We start from the raw sequence: 20,697 nt of genomic DNA on the forward strand, positions 1-20,697 counted from the left end.
AGTGCAAAAGGAGAGGTGGTATATATCATGTGTGCACAGTACACTCCTATTTTCCTTGGAAAGTGAAGACTTTATATTACTGCAGTAGAGTTGTCTTTTGGAGCTGACACTTGCTGTCTAGCATAAAGAGTGAGAGCAGAGAACTGGGGCAAATTCTGTTCAGAGTATATTAGTATAACTGTAATGAAGAATACACTTCTGGAATGTCTTCCGATGATCACTGGTAAGTGTGCCACTCGGTTAGCCAGATGGAAATTTAACTGTTGTCACAAGGACGGTGAAATATATTAATTTTAAAAAAACTGCTTTGTTCTGGCTGGAAAACAAAACATTTACATTGATCTTTTTTTTACTTTTTTCTTATTTCTTTCAGAAAAAGGACAAAATATATACCAAAAATGGAACAATTTAAAACATTATTTCTTTCTACAGAGCCATACCGAAATGTTTTATTGATTTGTGAAGTTGTACAACTTTAGAAAACGTCCTGAAATGTTGCAAAATTATTAAATGTGATAGTATAGTAGCATTCAAAATTTCATAAGAACAACTATCTAGAAATTTACTTGAATACAATAGATTCATGACATTGCTGCATTCTCTTATGCCATAGTAGTTTAATGACTTTGGAATATAAAGAGAGAAAGTCTATCAGAAGAAGTAACAAAGTTCTACATTCTGGTTTGAAACTCCTATAGTTTTCCTACTAAATATATAATTGAACATAATTTACATCTGTGGGAAAGCAATAAATGTTAGGGAATATACTGTAATTAATAGTGTAGAAATTAAATAAAATTATATTGCTATTCAGATATTGATTATCTGGAATCAGTTCATGGAAAAGTGACCAAATATATTCTTGTATTTAAATAGTTCAATCATTTGGTTAAATATTTTAGTTAAAAGGACAAATAGAATGTTAGGGTATATACTGTAACTAATCGTGTCGAATTTAAATCACATTGAGTGATTATTAACACAATAATAATAATAATTATATTAAAATTGAACTCTAACAAAGTCTCATTTGGAATATTTGTGCGACAAATTTTAGTTGCAAAAAAAGATTGATTCTCTCGAATCAGTTCATGGTTAAGGGAAAATCTGACCTTAGGAATACAAATAGAAACGATGTGGACAGAGTGCAAGCATGTAAAACTGAGCTCAGGAAGCACGTCTTTTCCATACTGTGGAAGTATGGAAAAAAAAACCAGCCATGCTGTGGAGGGAGATTTTCACAGTCTGTTCCTTTCAAGAAACAGCTGTTTGGGATCCTGAAATCAAATATCTACTAACACCTGAACTGGTTAGTTATTATTCCAGTGAGTCTATTCGAATGTATTTGAACACCTGCTGCTATGACAAAGCCTTCTAGTCATGTCTTATTAGATATTTTCAAAGCTCTCTGCCTCCTTTCTCATTTCAAACAGTTTTCAGTTCCGTTTATTTGTCATATGCACAAGTGCAATGAAATGCTTATTTGCATGTATGCTCCAATTCAAAAGATAAATCATGTACAACTTGAAGTCGGCACAGCCAGTGTCCAAAGCAAAAACAAAAACAAGTATTACAGTATTACAGACTCCCAAACAGGATATGAGGTGCTGTGGACAATGTGATGTCATGCAGCTAAAAATGTTCATAGTATTGTACAAACGAGCTGCTTTCACAACTCTGGATACTTTTTATTTCTTCAGATAACGTCACTACAGAGTAAATATTTTCTAAATTGTTTTCTTTTCTTGTAGTTATGGCTTCTGTCTGCATCAGCACCTGTAAGTACAGTTATTATTTTTGTTCAAATGTGTGAGACTAGTGCAGTGGCGCAGTGGTTAGCATTACTGCCTTGCGGTACTGGGGCCCTGGGCTCATTCTCAGTGCTGCCAGCAAGGAGTTGATATGTCCTTCCCATGTTCACGTGGGTTTCCTCCCACAGTGCAGAGATATGTTTTCTATCACAATAAACAAATCCCAATAATTACACACTCATGCAAAGTCATGCAATCTCTACCACACTACAACGGTTCTTAAAAAGAGTAATTGTCTTTTATCAATCAGAGCAAGTGGGTGCTGGGGCTGGATTTGCACAATGAAAGAGTCCCTCCAAGCCCTGCCACTTGCTGTTGTCTGTGCCTTTCCCCTGTCCCGGCTCTGAAACTGCTTTTGGTTGTCCAGTCCTCTGCAGATACTCAAAGGAATAGGGATTTCCTCCTTAGTCCCTGCACAGGACAGGGCCCACTGTCCAAAGGTATATTGGTAGGTTAACTGGCTTCTGGGAAAACTGGCCCTGGTGTGAGTGTGTGTGGGTCTGTGTGTGCCCCGTGATGGACTGGCGATGGACAGGATGTACCCCACCTTGCACCTGTTGCCTGCTGGGATAGGGACGGGCTCCCCCATGAACCTGTATTGGCTAAAGCGATTAGAAGATGGATGGACTGATGCAAAATGTGAGAGGTATTCCGTTGGGATATTCTCATAACATTACATAGGTTTAGTCAAACTAATCTGCATGGTTCGATTTCAAAACGCAGCTGTGTTATATCCACGGGAATACCGACTGACCCGCTCAAAAGAGATCTCTGCTCTTCTGTTGCTTGTTCTTGAAGGTGCGTCAGCTTTGCCGAAGCCCACTCTCAGAGGGCCAGATGCTGCCCTTTTGGATGATGTCATAGAGTTCAGATGCGAATCACCCGAAACGCAAGAGGCTGTTACATATGTCCTACTGAGAGACAATGAGAAGTTGTCACCAGTGGCGACACAAGCTTCATTGAGAAACCAAACGGCTTTGTTTAACTATGTGGTTAAGAACGACTCTGATGGGTACTACATCTGCAAGACATTTGTGGAGAACAGCACCATCAGCCCACAGTTTAGCAACAAGATCCAGCTCCGAGTGATAAGTAAGAGTGGACATATGTGCATTTCTAGTCTTATGCATTGAGCTCCTGAACACTGTATTAAATAGCTACTTTTGTTAATATGGTCAAACAGAAGCTGTTACAAAAACCTGCCTTGAAACCTTGAACAGCAGTACAGGCATTAAGTTTTAGTCAGTGTTTTACTGATGAGCCCTAATGCTGTAGCTGCCAAGAACAAAGACGTTTTGGTAGATTGTATCTTGTCCTTTTTTTTGCCGTACTGATCAGCCATCTTTGCGTTTGTGGATGATGTCCCACAGTTCCTGTGTCCAGAGCGAGTATTGTGTCAGACCCTGGACCAGATTGGGCTGAGCTCTTCGAGGGAGACACTTTGACCCTGCGCTGTGAGGTGCTGAAAGGCAACCACCTCTCCTACGAGTGGTACTTCAATACAAGCAAAGTGTCGAGCTCAGCAGCTCACAGGTTGGTCAATAACATGATGGTTATTGACAGAGTCAGCGTTCAGCAGGCAGGAATCTACTCCTGCATTGCAAAGAACCAGGTCAGCAACTCCAGCCAATTCACCTCTGCAAGCACCAACCTAAAGGTGATCGTCAAAGGTAAAATGCAACAAGCCTGTGTCTTGGCAACATTGAAAGAACATGAGAAAGTTTACACACGATAGAAGGCCTTATGGCCAATCTCACCCATTTAGCAGAAAGTAGCCTAGTCGATCCAAGGACATCGCCTAGCCCTTTCTAGGTTGTAGGTTAATGACTTCAGTATAGCAGGGCTGGATAGCTTATTCTTCAACCCCACCACCCTTTGCTTAAATCAGTTCCTCTCTCTTTCAGTTTTCAACATTATTAATTTGTGAGATATACATTTTTATCCAAAGCAACTTACAGATGGTGCAATTCTATGTTTTTTTACAAGTACATTTTGAGTTCCACAGCTGGGTTTGATGGTTAATCAGTGTTCCTTTTTTTTAAGAACCAGGCCCAATAAACTACAAAAGTCAGTAGACAGGGTTGTAGCGAGGAGAGATTTCTCAGAACTCTCAGTCCAAAATATATAACTCTCTCTATACCCTGCCCCACATTCAGTCACCATGGGTAAAAATACAGCAAGTATGTGGAAAGCAAGCGCTTCCTGATGCCACCTGTGTCTCATGTGTGAATTCAGCAAACACCAGCTAAGCATGCTTAGGGTCGTGTATAAAAAAGCTGGACAGGCCTGGTTGTCTATCATTATGGCTAGAATGACTGCAAGGGTGTAGATGGGGGATTGCTGGGACATGTTTGGTGGGAGCTCGGTCACCAAGATTGCTGATGTTTTTATAAGTAATGCTCTCTTAGGTAACGTCAGCATGGAACCCAGAGGGAAAGACTTTCCACCTACTTCAACCAAGCATGATCCGACGAACAGTACTCGTGGAATAATGAAGCTGCTTTCCTCCTGCAGAATTCCAGATGCACATGACGACCCAGCACATTTATAAGTGACTTTTTGTTGGTGTTGCCAGATGTTTGTTCAGGGCTGTAGGGCAAAAGTGTCCTCACCTGGGACTCGAACCTACAACCCTGTGGTCAACACCAGCAGACAGTCATTCAGAAGGATGGTTAGCCTTCTCAGTCCCATTCTGTAAAAGTTAATCAAAATCTTTAACATTAAACAGGGGTCAAAGAGAAAAAAAGTTTACTCAGATACAGATTATGGTAAAAATCTGACTCAACTTAATTTAATTTTTTTGAAACCCTCTCAAATGCTGGTTTTTCAATGCTGGTTTGACTGGTTTTTAATGACCAACATTTAAAATAGGTTTGTTAATTAATTAACAATTAAATGAGAGCACCTCTGGCGCCTTCTCTGATGTATTCAACAGCAACTTTCTTCTTCCTTTGTAGTGCTTGTGTCCAAGCCAGAGATCTCATACGCAATAATTAAAGAGGACTCGACCTACTGGGCCAATATAATGTGCAAATCAATCAGAGGAACCCCCCCAGTAACCTTCACACTCTGCAGTGATGCAAACAGCAGCTTTCCCAACGTCACCACAGACACCCTGAACGCCACCTTCTCCGTGCCCGTCGCCCTGAACCAACATGTGGGGGATTTCTTCTGTGGAGCCACTAATGGGGCAAAGCCAGTGTTGGGTAAATCTGCAAGCCTGGAAGTGGGTATGAACCTGGCACGCGCCCTGTCTTCTGTTGATGTGCTTTATTATTCGTCGTCGGTACTCATCACATGAGCTAAAACACGTCGTCACGGGTTTGGTAGTTACAGTAGTGCTACCACCTCGCAGCCTGATCTTAGTCAGATCTCAGAAGCTAAGCAAGGGCCAGGCCTGGTCAACCCAGGGACTCCTCTATGGATAGATAGGTTGCTGCTGGAAGTGGCGTTGGTGGACCAGTAGGTGGCACTCTTCCCTCCAGTCCAGGATTTTCACACTGGTGACGCTGTACTGTAGGAGGTGAAACCACAAACCCAGGAACGGCTGCTTGATCATTACTGTTCCTATGGCACTGTTCCTGCTGCTGTCACCGATCCCAGTGTCCAGGCAAAAGTTCACACCGAGATTGCAGAACCTGTCTTCCTTAAATCTTCCCCTTCATGGGTTGAAAGGGAGAAGTCATTTCTTACTCCTCCACCTGACCTGTTGTGTAGTGGGGCTGCAGTGCCCAAAGCCCAGGTCAGTGGTGGTTAAATGTGAGGCACCTTAGGGTCTTTCAGGGTGGAAAGCACTATTAAAATGTAAGGAATTATTACTCTTACTCTTACTCTTACTCTTACTCTTACTCTTACAAGTAGGGAGCTGTGTCTGTATGGCTGCAAAGGAACAGGTAGAGGGTTATTCCATGCTGAAAAGAAAAGTGACACAACGTTCCAGCTGTGGAGCCTTCACACACAACTGAAGAAGGCTCCACGGCTGAAAAACTGCTCTGTTTTCTTTTCAGCATGGAATACCCCTCTACCTGTTTGTATTCCTATTAATGTGGAGTTGTCTGTGATTTGAAAAAAATAATTAGTTTCCACGATGCCTTTAAGAATAATGTAATCCTCCAAAGAGCGGACTATCACATTTATGTATACAAAAGTATGCATTTAGTATACATTAATTATACAAGTAAAGACATTTAATAAGAGCTTGGTTGTAAATTAAAATGAATGCTTTCGGTTGCAAGCTTAGTTAGATTTTTTATTTCCATCGAAATAATCCAACTGCATGTTGAGTGGAGACGGCCGTAAACCAAACGTCTCTTCAATTAAGGACCAAAAACACTGGTCTTGAATGTTGCCTACGAATCAATCAAATTAACATGATCTCTTAATCAGAGTGGATGAGGATCCTGATGAGCAGAAAAGTGATTTTTGTGGAGGATGTGTTGCTGCTCTCCGTGTAAATTCATCCAGCTGTAGTGTCTGAAGCGACTGTAGAAACTTTTGTTGCATTTGTGAATCAGTTCTGGGTGTGAAAACCTTTTAAGATGTGAAAGTGGTGCAATTTTTTTAACGTACCTGTATTAATTACGTCATGGCATTTGCAGGAGATCGTGGTTCATTCGTTCATTCACTCACCTTCCACTGTTTTCCTTCATGCCCTCAGTTCCAGTCGGCGGGCAGGTGAACCTCCAGGTGACCCAGCTTCTTGACGAGAACTTCAGCGTTGTGGGGGTACAACTCCTCTGCTCTGTGGAGAGAGGGAGCTTTCCCAGGTTCTCCTGGTTCTTCAATGGATCCCAGGTGCCGGAGAAGGGCGATTTTCACGCTGTAATGGAGCAGGGCAGATCCCTCATCCTGTTCCCTCTTGTCTCAACGGACAACAACTCCTATCAATGCGCGGCCAGCGACAGCTTTGATGACACTCAGCAGATAAGGAGCGTTCCTCGTTCTATTGAATTGAGAGGTACTAAAGATCTTTCAAAATTCACTCATTCGTGAAAATATATAGTAGTAAACAATAATTCATTAGTTATTCTATTTTTGATTTGGTAAATTGCCTGTTTTGTGTGTTTTTTAAGAATATTCTTTCAGATTAGAGATTAAAATACTAAGTGTTCAAATCACAAGAGGTTTCTCATGCAGTTAGCCCTGTCTAAATTGTTTCAGTGACCGAGCCTTAAAACCTAAAGCCTTACAACATTGAATGACTCTCCTGAAGAGCTCAGGCGCTCTCGCAGTCTGTGAGAGAGGCACGGGACTGTTGTTATGGGCCTGCTGCTTGTAATAAAACAGCCTTCATTCTGGATTCTTTGGGAATAAACACTGATTGTACAGTCTTTTCATGGAGCGTTCATGGCGTTATTACGACTCATCCGTAGTTACAGAGCTCTTAATGGAAGTTCAGAGGAACAGCCCCAGTCCCATCCTCACTGAATCATAAGTATTAGGTGTCTCACACACCTTCCAAGGTTCGGAAATAATTCTGCCTTTTGCTTCATCTTGATTGGGGTTGCCCAAAATTAGCCATTTAAAAAGATGAATCATGTCAAGCCTGCATTCATTTATTGCATGTGCTTGAAGGGGTACAGTTTCTCAGCGAGTGTTGAATGCAGTGTTGGACCGTATTTTTTCCTACTCCACCTGCCTCATGGTGGCCCTCAGGCCTGCTCTGCACTCCTCTCCAACAGCCTTGGCTCCATTGTCTTCACAGATGTTTACCCTTTCTCCATGGAGACGATTGCTATAGTGTTCAGCATCTTCCTCTTCCTCATGGTTCTGGTGGCTGCCTGCTGTGTCGTCCGACTCCGGAGCGGTAAGTTTATCTCCTCCTCTACCAACCTGTTTCAATATTTCTACACAATATCACTCGGTCCCGCGCGTGAAACACACAAAGGTATAACTCGCTTTAAAAAGTGTGCTAGTAAAGTATCTTAATTTAGCACACTGTATGCATTATGGACAGACACCAAAGTCAGGGAAAAGGCAGAATCTGCAGCTGTATGATATCTTATCAAGGTAATGTGTGACAAAGCTACACTCTGAACTAGGGTAGACGACACGTTGTCATTGGTAGAATTTTGATATACTGCTGTAATTACAGAATAAATTCTTCTTTCTCTGTAGTAGAACTGTTGTCAACTTTCTCATTCGCAATCCAAAATACTTCTCTCTCGGGACAGGATACCTCTCTCTCAGAAATACTGGGTGTGAGCGAGTGTCTTTTTAAAAATTCTTCCAGGCGGTTGTGGAGGAGGTGGAGGAGACAATACCCTGTGCCCTCCTTCAGGCACTGCCCGAACAGAAATTGAAATTTAAGTGATCATTTGGTTTCTGGGGCCCTGGGTTCGAGTCTCAGGCTGCTACCAGCATGGAATTTGCATGTTCTTCCCACGTTTGAGTGGATTTCCTCCCAGTGCTCCGGTTTCCTCCCACGGTACAAAAACGTACCGGTAGGTAAATTGGCTTCTGGGGAAACTGGCCCTGCTCTTTGTGTGCCCTACAATGGACTGGAGCCCCATTCAAGGTGTATTCTACCTTGTGCCCACTGCCTGCTGGGATAGGGTCCAGCTCTCCCTTTGTTCCTGAAGAGTATAGAGTATAATGCAAAATGATTTCATTCAAAGTTAAAATAAGGTGAGGCTGTCACAGTGCTGTCACTCCCCAGGATTCTTCAAAGCAAGCCCCCTGTGCTTGGGGGCTGGCCTGTGGCATTGCTGTCTCTTTCGCTGCTGTTCTTGTCAGACACTTCAAAGTGACTTTTCACTCCTAGTCTGACTTGTGCCGCCCTCGCTCACCAGTAACTAGTCTGCCCAGTGGACTCACACTCATAGTCTTGGACAGTGGTGAGTAACACTGCTTATCTGTCTTCCAGGGCCAGAGCATGCCAGGAGGCCCAGGTGAGTGAGACAGGTATGGTGTCTAGCGAGTGATATGGTGTCTCAGGGCTCAGTGCAGAGCATCTCTCACTACTCTGCACCGAGATTCCCTGAGTGTGAACTAATGACAGCGCCTGTGCCGTCTGTGTAGAGTGGTATCCTCTTCAATTAAGTACAAATTGATTTGGAGGGCATCCTAGGGCTTCTTATTTAATCTTCTGAATTACAGAGACTGTTTTGTCTTTGGTTAATCTGCATTCTTTTCACTGTTTAAAACCTGTTTCTTTAGCCAAATGTAAGGAATGAGAGGCTTGAATCCATCTGTCTGTCTACCAGTCAACTAACGATACAGGACTCATTTTACCCATTACTTTTCACTCTACAGCTAAACAACTCTCTCTTTTATGGGTATAGAGAACTGCCTCTAGCTTTGAAAGTTAAGATTTCTAACAGGTTCTCTTCTATGACAGATCCTACTCACTGGGGCTGACAGCCTTTCCCACTAGCAAGGAAACAAGTCAAACAGATTATGTTAGAGAATGAGGCCCAGGAGCAGGTAAAGTGTTTCATCTGTTCAGCATTGACAACCACTAAACCACCAGCACCACCAGCACCACATACAAATCATTTTCCACCACAAACTTGGCCACTGAGGCTCTAAAGAACACCTCCCCCAGAGACAGCCTCACGTGTCATGGTAGACATCCCACCTCCAGGGGGCGCTCTGAGACCCGATCTATCTCGTTTTCTTCATTTAAGGCGTAAATCAGGTTGACAGGTTGTCACATTGTCACGCCTGCACGGCAAATCACTTGTCACCTGGTTCGTGTGAACAAACCCTTGTGTGTCTTCCCTGACATCTGCCTCCGGAGTCTGTAATCCGTTCCTGCCGTCAGGCCTAGGGTCCGAAAATGGACAGTCAAAGACCACCATTCATAACACTCACCGCTCCAAAGGTGAATGGAGCGAGCCTGGGGAATCAGCTGAGGAAGATGTCAACATGATTTAACATCCAGGTTCATCAAAGTGTGGTTACTATTCTCCACTTCATGGCATCAGCACACACAGGGCCGATTCTCCGACAAAGTGTGCACTGTGAGTTGCTGTGGGCTCAGTCTTTTCTTTTCCTTTCTGTTCTCTGTCTAGCTTGAAGAGCCGTCATCTGATCTTGCGTGCAAAGAAGCTCCTGTAACTACAGCAACGTGCTGAAACATGAAAACGGAGACGTGGAAAGAACCTGCATCACCATGCCAGACAGAAGACATTTGCTTTTGTGTCTTTACTTCATAAAAAACAACTTTCCTGTCTTTTCGTGCACAGCTTGAGTTATCAACTCAAGAAATCAACATGTGTTCTACACCATTAATAAATTTAAATTTAAGAGGTCTGACGTTTGACCAGTGGTTGTGTTCATGTTCTTAAGAACACTGATACAACACATTCATGGTCTGACACCTGTAAAATCTACAGTAAGTCATTGTAATGAAATAGATCTATAGATGTAAGCCTTTCTAATTAATCCAATGCAATACTGTAAATACCTGATTGTATCTTACTGTGCAAAAGAAAGTGTTTGGATAGATATTTAGTTCTTTCCTATATAAGGCAGAATTGATAAAAGAATTAAAAAGAGGACTATAAAAAATTCTAACTAGAGCATATAGTCTCTTTATTGTGCAAGTGTCAGACCAAAGAAGAACACTTTATTGGCCTATACAATTTCTTGTATTAGGAATTTGTCTTTTCGTATACCCCAACTTGCTCTCCATGAGACACAGACAGGGAGAGAAGCTTGGGGTCAGAGTGCAGGGTCAGCCATTTGTATGGCACCCCTGGAGCAGTTGGGGTTAAGGGCCTTGCTCAGGGGCCCAATGGAGTATGATTCCTCTGCCAGCCGCGGGATATGAACCAGCAACCTTCCAGTCACAGGCCTTAGCCACAGAGCCTCCACAACGCCCAAAGACTTAACAAAGGGTGTGCTTTACGTGTTGTAAACATTGGCTGCAGAATCAGAACATCCATTCACTTTTCTAACCACCTCATCCAGTTCAGGGTCACAGGGGCACTGGAGCCTAAGATGGCAAGTCACATACACAATGTGGAGTGGATTCCAGTCCATCACAGGGCACACACAGACACAGACACGCTCACTCACACTAGGGGCAGTGAGACAGATGCTCTGCTTGAGCACAACACAAGAGACAAACTACAGTATTTGGCTCCCAGGGCTTTTTGTTTTTGCAAGACCAGCTGCAATTACATATGTAATTAAAAATTAAGAAGAAGAAAAGGGCTTCGCATTTTGCTCTATCGGGTAGTAGAACCGGAAGATATTCTCAGAAAAAGGTTTTTCAAGAAAGGGTATTTTTATTAATATGTGTGAAACAGCAAAATATTGGTAATTCTGGAAGCAAAAAGGGTTGCTCATAATTACAGAACACAATGTTCTAATTAGCTTGTGGGCTACCAGTACTGAGAAATAAAAAATATTCCTACAGAGGTGTGGCAGATAGCTTCTTCCAAATCATTTTGGGGATTCTTGAGAAGCGCCGTTCTCTGTCTGGGTTAGCCTTTGCCTTTTTTATTTTACCATGCCATTACTTTTTTAATTAAAAAAATTTAAAGTTAAATTTAATCCTTAAGTTTTGTAAGAATGCAGTATTTGTTAAGGTTGTTCTTGGGTTTTTTACACAGTATTTGTCTGTATTCTTATTGGCTGTGAACTCTGAAAGACACACTGCTGCTATCTCTGCAGTGCACATGGAAGGCACGTCCTTTATCACGTGCACAGTCTTTGGGTGGGGAGGAATTCAACTGTCATTTATAATTCATTACTGAGTGCAAGGACTTGGGTACAGATCACTTTTGAATGGGACAGTCCCAGGACAAACGGAGGAAGATGAAGTCTCTTGGACATACCGTGCTGATCTTGGGTAAGGGAGCGATTCAGTTATTTTAACGAGAGAACCAACGGGAAACTGATTTCCCCCTTACTTGTGTTTTTAGTGTGTCCTCTCAGCAAAGCAAAGGGCGAGAAAAATGATTTTATCTCTCAGTTGGCCTCAGTCATGAAGATATAACTGACTTTCTTCAAGTAAATCCCTGGTGAATAGAGAATTTGTATACTAGTCAGCATACAGTACTGAGCAACACTGTAGAGAATAATTAAAAATAAAAGTGTTGGAATTTGATGTTTTAAAAATATTATACATACAGTATTAAAAAAGCTGTTCAAAAGTAGCTGTTTGTTAAGACCTCTAGTAAAAAAATATAATATTTATGGTCATTCTATTTCAGACACCCAGTAGGTACAAGAAATTTAAAGGAAATGTTAAAACAGACTGTCGTTTTTAATTCAAATTCCTCATTTAGCAACTACCAGTTCTACAGTATTACATTTTACTCAGCTTCTCAATGTGCCATCCATGATGTCATTCAGGCTGTTTACATTTGAAAGATAATTTGTAGTGCTAGTGTAAATTCATACAGTTACAACTTAGAAATTGTTAGTACATTATTTTATTGTTTATTTTTCAGTGTTGGTGGATCTATGCTCTGAGATGAGTAAGTACTGTTAAAATGTTTCACACTTATTACTCAGTAGCATTAAAACTTTAAAAATTATGTAGTATACAGTACACAGTTCACGGAATGTTTCTCTCAACGAAACATGAAACATTTTAATTTCTCATTTATAACACAAAGATAATTAGGGATTGTTTGCTGAAATACTATCATGTATTCTGTCCAAGTGTCACCTGAGATGGGCACTTTTGTTTTAAGTGATCACAGTGAGAGGGTGTGAATTCCATTCACTAACTCTTGTGTGTTAGTGTAGTGGATGCCTGTCAGCACACTGAATGACCTGTTCACTCCCGTGTTCATTCTTTAAGGTGCCTCAGTTTTGGAGAAACCAACATTCTCGGGACCAAAAGAAGCTCTGTTGGGTGGAATTGTAGAATTTAATTGTGAGTCACCTCCAATACAAGAAACAGTTACTTACCAGTTTCTGAAAGCTGGTGAGAAGGAAAAAGCTCAAGAATATACTTCCTTGACAAATGAAACAGCTACATTCAACCTTGTTGTCAAAACCACTTCTGAAGGATTTTATTACTGTAACGCCTTTGTGGAAAACAACACCTCCATCGAGCCTCAGAGCAGCAATACAATCTGGCTGAAGGTTATAAGTAAGTAAAAGCCAAGTGTGCATTTTTCTCATTGAAATCCAGAACACTGCATTGAGCTGACACATCTGCTTTCACGCTTTGGATAGTGACAAATGTAGTGCTGCTATTTTACTCACATAAAGTGTTGACGATGAAACAGAGAGAAGTGAAAACGTTTGCTTGATTACATTAATTAATTAATTAATTTAATTACATTAAGATCATTTGCTGAAGTGTTTGACGGTATTTATGGTATCTTGCAGTTCCTATTAAGGGAGCGAGACTCGAGTCTGACCCGGGGCCAGATCAAGCTGATCTTTTAGAGGGTGAAAAGCTGACCCTGAGTTGTAAGGTGACTGAAGGTACCCATCTCTTTTATGAGTGGTACTTCAACAGGAGCCCAATTCGGGACTCATTGGACCACAGAATTGTGGAAAACAAGATGATTATTGACAAAATCGTCGACCGCCAAGCTGGGACATATTTCTGCATAGCAAGCAACGGGATCAATGAAACTCATCAGTACTCTTCCACAAGTAATGACCTGGTCGTCGCAGTCAAAGGTAAGGTGACAACAAACCTGTCTCCATCGCACAGCTGTGAAAGCTCTCCATACTCTCCAAAGTTCTCATCGAACATTAATTATTACTGAATTCTCTCTTGTCAATGTCTTCTTAAAGTGCCCTTGTCCAAACCAGAAATCTCATACACCGTGACAAAGGAAGCCTCGACACTCCAAGCCATCATAACCTGCAATTCCACCAGAGGAAGCCCACCAATCACCTTCTCGCTCTACAATAAGACCAATGGGCTTTACAGCCGTACAGCACAGGAGCAGAGTGCTTTGTTCACTGTGCCTCTCACCCAGCTTGTGCGCATGGGGGCAATACACTGCGAGGCAAAGAATGAGGTAACCCAGCTCCAGTCAAATACATCTGTGAGGCTGGACGCAGGTGAGGACATGACATGAACCCTTTTCTGTTGCTATGTACTATTGTTCAGAATGCTGCACACCTCATGTGAATTACAAATTGTTCTCATTAAATACGAGTTCTACTGTATGGAATTCCAGGTGCTCTGATTTCCTCCCACAGTCCAAACGCATCCTGGAAGGTTAACTGGCTTCTGTGAAACTGGCCCTGGTGTGAGTGTGTGTGTGTCCGTGTGTCTGTCCTGCGATGGACTGGTGTCCCGTCCAGGATGTACCTGGCCTTTTGCCCGCTGCTTGCCAGGATAGGCTCTGGCTCCCCTGCGTCCTTGAATGGGGATTCTTTCGCATGATCGCCTTGGGCTTGGATAAGTAGGAGACTTCTATGGGAAGAGTTTAAAGGGAATGACCTAGGGTGGCCCAGGATTCACTGAGAAAAGTCAGGGCAGAGATTTGGAAATAGAGGGCAGGTTCCTTCCTGGCTCTGTACTGTTTAAACAGGCTGAATGGTTTTGCTCACTGAATGAGGAAGAAAAGGTTATTATTTGCATCTTGCGGTCCAAGCACTCTGGTGGGGGGCACTGGGAGTTCTCATTCTGGTACATACAACTATGGATTATTCTTGACTTCTTCTTTCTATGTGTGTTTTTATTTTTTTGCACTCGTTCCTAGTTGGGGGTGAAGTGAGACTACAAACTGAGCACTTCTATGAAGACAATGGCACAGTCCTGTGGTCAAGACTCTGTTGCTCTGTGGAGAGAGGAACCTTCCCCCAATTTACCTGGTTTTTAAATGGACTCCCCTTAGAGAAAAGAGTTGACAGTCTTTCCATATTGGAGTACACCGGGTCCCACAATGTGTCCTGTTTAATCCCAACTGTTAGGGGGTCCTATCACTGCGAGGCCAACGATGAGTTTGATTTTACTCACCGAATAGTCACCAAAGGATTTGTTGTTAATCCAAGAGGTACTTTGTCATTTTATCTGTATAACTGCATTTTATTTAAATAATTACAGGAGATCCAGTTTGTAACAGTATTTAGTTTTTACTCCAGTTTGTAGTAATATTATAGATAATTTACCGTGCGAAATGTTATAATCTGCAAGACTCAGTGATATTACATCAGATGTATTTCACAGATGTATATATAAACTTGAAGAGGTGCACTTAATGACACTTTGCTCTTTAAGTTACTATACTGATCTCTGGTAATCAGAGCCGACTTTCACAGAATCCTCTATTCTCTTTACAGAGTTTAAGCCCATGTCTGTTGAAGTGATTGCGGTGCTGCTAAGCGGCTTCATCCTCCTTATAATCACAGTGGCCACCTGCTGTCTCTTTCTGCTGTTACGCAGTGAGTTTGTCCATCATTCACCTCACGCCGCACAGTGCCTGGAAACTCACTAACACCCAGTTCATACCATGACACCAGCACCTCCCATTAAGAAAATGAGGATGCAGATATCTGTAGGAAATTTAAAACTAAAGATCGATTTGCCACAAATAACTACCAAATGTGGTTTTGTAGTGAGCTCTTACAGTGTTTTACAAGGTTTTTTAAATAGTAAAAAGAGTCGTCCTGCTGTTATCAGGAAGCAGTTCGTCCTGCAAGGGGTACCTACACCAGAAACCTACTGTGCAAAGAAGTACTGAGGGCATTGGACTGCCTTTGAGAGGCCTGGCATGTCAGTCGTTCACCCACAGAAACATGCCAGCTGACAAAATCATATCAAAATGAAAGATTTACAAAAAAAAAGCAACTGCAATACTGCTTTTTCGGCTATTGAAAATGCAGAGCATTGGATATTACTGTATCTGTAAGCTTGAAGAGGTTCGAGCAAAGAGATGTAGCAGTGTGCGAGCTGCAGAGGATCATGCAGAGGTTTGTTTCACACCCAAGAGTATAATGAAAAAGTTAAAGAATGTTTTGCACCGCAGAGAAGAACATGATCTATACCACCCCATATCAGCCTTGTTCTTATTTAGGTGACTAGATAACTAGCCCTGCAGGACCTGATGATACACTATATGGTAATAGAAACTAACAGACTAATAGAAACTCATTATCAAAACATCAGTCCTCTCAATAGCAGTTAGTTATGTGTCAGTAAGGTCATTGCAGATCACATTATAGCCAGCAGCCATATCACTCTGCAATTTACTGCTGAAGCTCAGCTGGTGTGAGTCTTGTCAGTACCTGGAGGAGAGACTCCTGGGAAAGCTAAGGCTGCGACTGGAAGAGGTGTTAGTGGGGCCAGCAGGGGGCGCTCACCCTGCGGTCTGTGTGGGTCCTGATGCCCCAGTATAGTGACGGGGGCACTAAACTGTAATAAGGCGCCGTCTTTTGGATGAGACGTAAAACCGAGGTCCTGACTCTCTGTGGTTATTAAAAATGTTTCTCAAAAAGAGAAGGGATGTTTTCCCTGGTGTCCTGGCCAAATTTCCTTTTGGTGTGTACCAATCATGGCCTCCTAATCTATGAATTGGCTTCATCACTCATCATCATCACTCTTCATCACTGTTCTCCTCCCCACTGAGAGCTGGTGTGTGGGGAGTGTTCTGGTGCACTATGGCTGCTGTGGCATCATGCAGGTGGTGGTGGTGGAGGGGAGTCCCCATTACCTGTAAAGCGCTTTGAGTGGAATGTCTTGAATAGCTCTATGTAACTGTAAGGAATTATTAATATTCTTACCATGATACGTCATTAATGCTGCTTTTCTGTCTTCTAGGAAAGAAAAGGAAACCAGAGGAGTCTGGGTGAGTAAGACAGTATAAATGCCCAGAGCTGTACTTGAACCTGAGTGAAAAGACAGTTGAAAACCAGCATCTGTCACCAGCATCTGTCTCGTGTAAATTTCCAGCAACGTTCCACTATTTAGGAGCAAAGAATCAGTTCAATTTTAGGGCTCAATGAGCTAAACTTCCTTTGGATGAGACATAAAACTGAGAGCTGGTGTGTGGTGAGAGTACTGGCATCACATCATCCAGGTGGAGCTGCACACTGGTGGTGGTGGAGGGGAGTCCCCATTACCTGTGTAGCGCTTTGAGTGGAGTGTCCAGAAAAGCGCTATATTAGTGTTCAGAATGTATTATTATGAATAATAATATTAAGGTTTTGAGTGGATTTCCGAGTCATCAAGATTTCCTAACATCAAGATTTACCTTTGCCGCAGATCTGATGTGCATATCAGCGAGGAGACAGGGGAGAAGAGGGTTTTGGAAACGGAGCAGCAGGAGCAGCAGGAGCAGGCGAGTGGGAAACTCAGTAACACTGGGCTCATCTGCCCATGTGCTGTACAAGCCTTTTTTTTCCTTATCCTATTTCTGTGTGCCGAGCCTGCTGGGAATGTCTGCATCATGAGACTGAGCTTCATCCCTCTCAAGACAGCTTTGTCTTTTACTACAATATACGTGCACTCTGGCATAGCCTAAACGAGGTGTCTAGCAACTGTGTTCATTAGAATAAGTAAAAAGAAAAATGACATCAATGTAAACAAAGGCTTAGGCCGACCAAAAACCAGAAGAGGTTTTTGTGGACAAATTGCAGCCTCACCTCTCCAGGAAGGACTATCTCGAGATCTGTTCACAGAAAGGTAGGCTACACCGTGTTCACTACTTTTTATCCCTCTGTTTTATTTCCTCTTAGGTCGACGAAGTATCTGAGAGTAGTTTAGAAGACAGTACCATGGTGTGAAAAGCAATGGGCTGCAAAAAAATAAAACAAAAATCTTTTTGAAGGCAGCGGGGACAATTTGGAACAGAGTGGGCAGCTAATGACTGGAGTTCATATTGTGGACTGAAGCCGAGGAGATCCTCATCCATCAGGGAATCAAGAAAAAAAGGGATGAAGATGGTGAAGATCATGATGAAAACTGTACTCTAAGGCTCAAATCTGACCTAGATCAAAATTTCGATTTAGCCCGGTCAAAATCAAAATCCTACCACTCGAGTATTGGACAACTGAATTTGGCTTGCAAGTGTTTATGTACTGGATATCTTGAGGTTGAGGAACATTTTACAAGGCTGTGGTGTTTTTTTTAAAACGAGCAGAAGTCACAACGTATCATATGAATAGGAATATTAATTAGCTCTGGCAGCTTCATGATGTATACAGTATATGTGTAGGTAATGGTATTTATACAGCACCCTTCATGTCAAACGATCCCAGCTTTACATATATAGTGAAATACGTCCTTCACCCGAGTGAGGTAGAACAGCCACAATCACCAAACAGCAACCAATTGTATTGTAACGCTTACAGCCGACAAGCAGTGTGTGTAAGAGCCGGCGTACCAGAGCGGGTGACGTCACCGCCCTTCCCTGTGATAGCAGGACCACAGCTACTGGGCTGTGGAGAGATCTCTCTTTAGCTCACGGGGCTAGGTCGCTGCAGAGAGACGCGGAAGTCCCGGGTTCGAGCCACCTATACTTTGGGCCGACCAGATGCGGCAAGGGCGCCCGCCTGAGCCCCTGTTGCGTTACAGTATATATAGGTGATGTCTTTATAAAGGACTAATACCATGCAAATTAATTTCTGTACTGTGAAGCCTTTGCTTGTTACCACCCCGGTCCCTATAACATTGCTATATAAATGTGAATAAACACATCTGTACAATCAAAGGGCACAAACTTTATTTACCATCCAGGATTCATGCTTGCTCTCATTGCCATTGTGAAACCAAAGTCAGACAAGAAAAGTAGCTCAAGGTTAAATAAGTTAAAATTTGTCTAGTATATGAATTGACAGTACTGTTCAGAAGCATACAAAAATGATTAAACAGAGGCTTTCTTTTCTAAAACACAGCTGAAACCTTACGCACAACTTTTGTGTAATACTGTTACCTCTTTGGTTGGTTGTTTGGTTACCTGTTTGAGCAACTTTCATCAATACACTGCAACTTTAATAATATACAGTACAACATGTTCCTTTAGAAACCACTCTAAAATGCAATCACAGTGCTCAGTCAACAGGAAATATACAATATGCCAAATGGAAGGAAAAAACTGAAGAGTCCTATAAACAAAAACAAAGACTAAATTACATAAAATGAACATTCTCTGTGCAAGTATTATGTTTAATAATATACCAATTTTTGCTGGTATTATGAGGAATGCTGACTACAAATGCAATTTATTAAATAATGCGAATAAAAGTAGTAATTAATTATCTCAGTTACCAGTTGCAGCTGTTATTATTGGATACCTGAAAGAAGCAGACTGTGTTCTATGCCTTTGGATGGTTAAATAGCGCAACGACACAATACAATAACACCAGCGCTTCTTGTCAAGGAAATGAAAATAAACTGCCGTGTATTTTAACAATCATAAATCTTGCAATCAGCCTTAATACTGCCGGATAATTAATACATCGTGAACCAATAAGCATGTCGTCGGCAATAATCACTCTGCAAAGGCCGCATTTAGAGACTTTTCCCAACAGTTGCGCACCTCCGAACATTGAAATGTGCTACAGTAAACAGCAGAGGGCGCTACACGCAAACACGAGCTGTTGCCTGACGAGGGCCTGAAAGATTCACAGCAGAGAGAAGATTCAGTTATTATATAATAATAATAATAATAATAATAATAATAATAATAATAATAATAATAATAATAATAATAATAATAATAATAATCAACTTTATTTTATATAGCACCTTTAAAGGTGGCTTCTCAAAGCGCTTTACAGGATGACAACAACAATAAATAAAAAGAATACACAAGATAAAACACAATTATAATATACAGAGGAGACATGGATGGTGGTAATAAGAAAAGCAGAGGGGTGAAGAATGGAACCAGTTCAGTAAAGGCTTTTCTGTAGAAGAGGGTTCTGAGTCTGGATTTGAAGGGGTTTAGAGAAGGTGACTCTCTGATATCCTTGGGGAGAGCGTTCCAGAGCTTCAGGGCATAACAATAGGACGTAGTCTAGCGATATTTCTAAGGTGAAAAAAATATGTTTTGACAGTATGCTGCAAGCTTATTGTTGCTTATTCAATGCTTTTCAATTCAGGGTTTGTTGTCCCCTACGGGAAATTTGTTTTGCCTCAGAGTCCAACACAATAATACAACAAAATCTATAATCACCAACAAAGAGAAGCTGATTATTTCTTTTTTAAAATAAAGAGATAAAGAGATTAAACAATTTTGCATTATTTATGAATGTGACAGTAGAGGGAATGGTTTCCTAAGTCAATTTCTATTACACCTAGGGGCACAGAGGTGTCTCCCAGGTGAGAGCATTGTAAATCCACAGAGGAGGGGGTGTGTCGCACACTTCATAATGCTGTAGGGCTGGACTTCATCAGAGTACTCTGTACAGTGGAAATTTCCCCGGTTCCATTGTCCTAATTTCAGTGCACTTTGGCTGAATTGCCTGATAATTTCCTACCTACACAGAAGGTTATAATATTACTGGCAATATTATAATGTCAGCATTTTACCAACTGCCCAGAAATTGCCAACACTGTATAATCTCTGCAACCAAAAGATTAGTCTGAACACAAAATACTAAGAAAATGAGCTGAGTCTAATAACAAACACAGCCAGTCAAAAAGCTATATACTGTAAGCAGCTCTTTTCCAGTCAAACAATGCAATAATATAAAAAAAATCCTTACATGCTTCCTTAGCGCTTTTCTGGACACTCCACTCAAAGCGCTTTACAGGTAATGGGGACTCCCCTCCACCACCACCAATGTGCAGCACCACCTGGATGAAGCGATGGCAGCCATAGTGCGCCAGAACGCTCATCACACACCAGCTCTCAGTGGGGAGGAGAGTGATGAAGCCAGTTCAGAGATGGGGATTGTTAGGAGGCCATGATTGATAAAGGCCAGGGGAGAAATTTGGCCAGAACACCAGGGTAACACCCTTACACTTTTCGAGAAACACCCCGGGATTTTTAATGACCACAGAGTCAGG

At 41.9% G+C, this 20,697-nt stretch overlaps 2 protein-coding genes across 5 annotated transcripts; both read left to right on the forward strand.

Moving 5' to 3' along the window:
- Positions 1 to 25: 25 nt before the first annotated feature.
- On the forward strand, positions 26 to 10,070 carry LOC148652721 (Fc receptor-like protein 5). 3 transcript variants are annotated; one of them, XM_088599802.1, is made up of 10 exons: positions 26 to 223; positions 1,752 to 1,778; positions 2,610 to 2,903; positions 3,182 to 3,481; positions 4,769 to 5,017; positions 6,469 to 6,768; positions 7,516 to 7,617; positions 8,677 to 8,701; positions 9,151 to 9,236; positions 9,827 to 10,070. In XM_088599802.1, the coding sequence occupies exons 1-9, from the start codon at positions 184 to 186 to the stop codon at positions 9,221 to 9,223; spliced, it is 1,410 nt and encodes a 469-aa protein (XP_088455928.1). In that variant the 5' UTR covers positions 26 to 183; the 3' UTR covers positions 9,224 to 9,236; positions 9,827 to 10,070. The 3 variants fall into 3 exon arrangements, 2 of the variants coding, with proteins under 2 accessions (XP_088455928.1, XP_088455927.1); XR_015925407.1 differs by having other exon boundaries at positions 27 to 223; positions 4,769 to 5,041; positions 8,677 to 8,714; XM_088599801.1 differs by having other exon boundaries at positions 29 to 223; positions 4,769 to 5,041.
- Positions 10,071 to 11,453: 1,383 nt separating this feature from the next.
- Positions 11,454 to 17,866, forward strand: LOC148652722 (Fc receptor-like protein 5). Of its 2 annotated transcripts, none has more exons than XM_088599800.1 (10): positions 11,454 to 11,613; positions 12,218 to 12,244; positions 12,574 to 12,867; positions 13,110 to 13,409; positions 13,545 to 13,799; positions 14,447 to 14,740; positions 15,027 to 15,128; positions 16,504 to 16,531; positions 16,948 to 17,023; positions 17,421 to 17,866. In XM_088599800.1, exons 1-10 carry the CDS (start codon positions 11,550 to 11,552, stop codon positions 17,466 to 17,468), a joined length of 1,488 nt encoding a protein of 495 aa, XP_088455926.1. In that variant the 5' UTR covers positions 11,454 to 11,549; the 3' UTR covers positions 17,469 to 17,866. The 2 variants fall into 2 exon arrangements, with proteins under 2 accessions (XP_088455926.1, XP_088455925.1); XM_088599799.1 differs by having other exon boundaries at positions 11,455 to 11,613; positions 13,527 to 13,799.
- Positions 17,867 to 20,697: the final 2,831 nt, after the last annotated feature.

The sequence above is a fragment of the Lepisosteus platostomus genome, chromosome 11, assembly GCF_059453375.1.
Source record: "Lepisosteus platostomus isolate fLepPlt1 chromosome 11, fLepPlt1.hap1, whole genome shotgun sequence".
Classification (NCBI taxonomy): domain Eukaryota; kingdom Metazoa; phylum Chordata; class Actinopteri; order Semionotiformes; family Lepisosteidae; genus Lepisosteus; species Lepisosteus platostomus.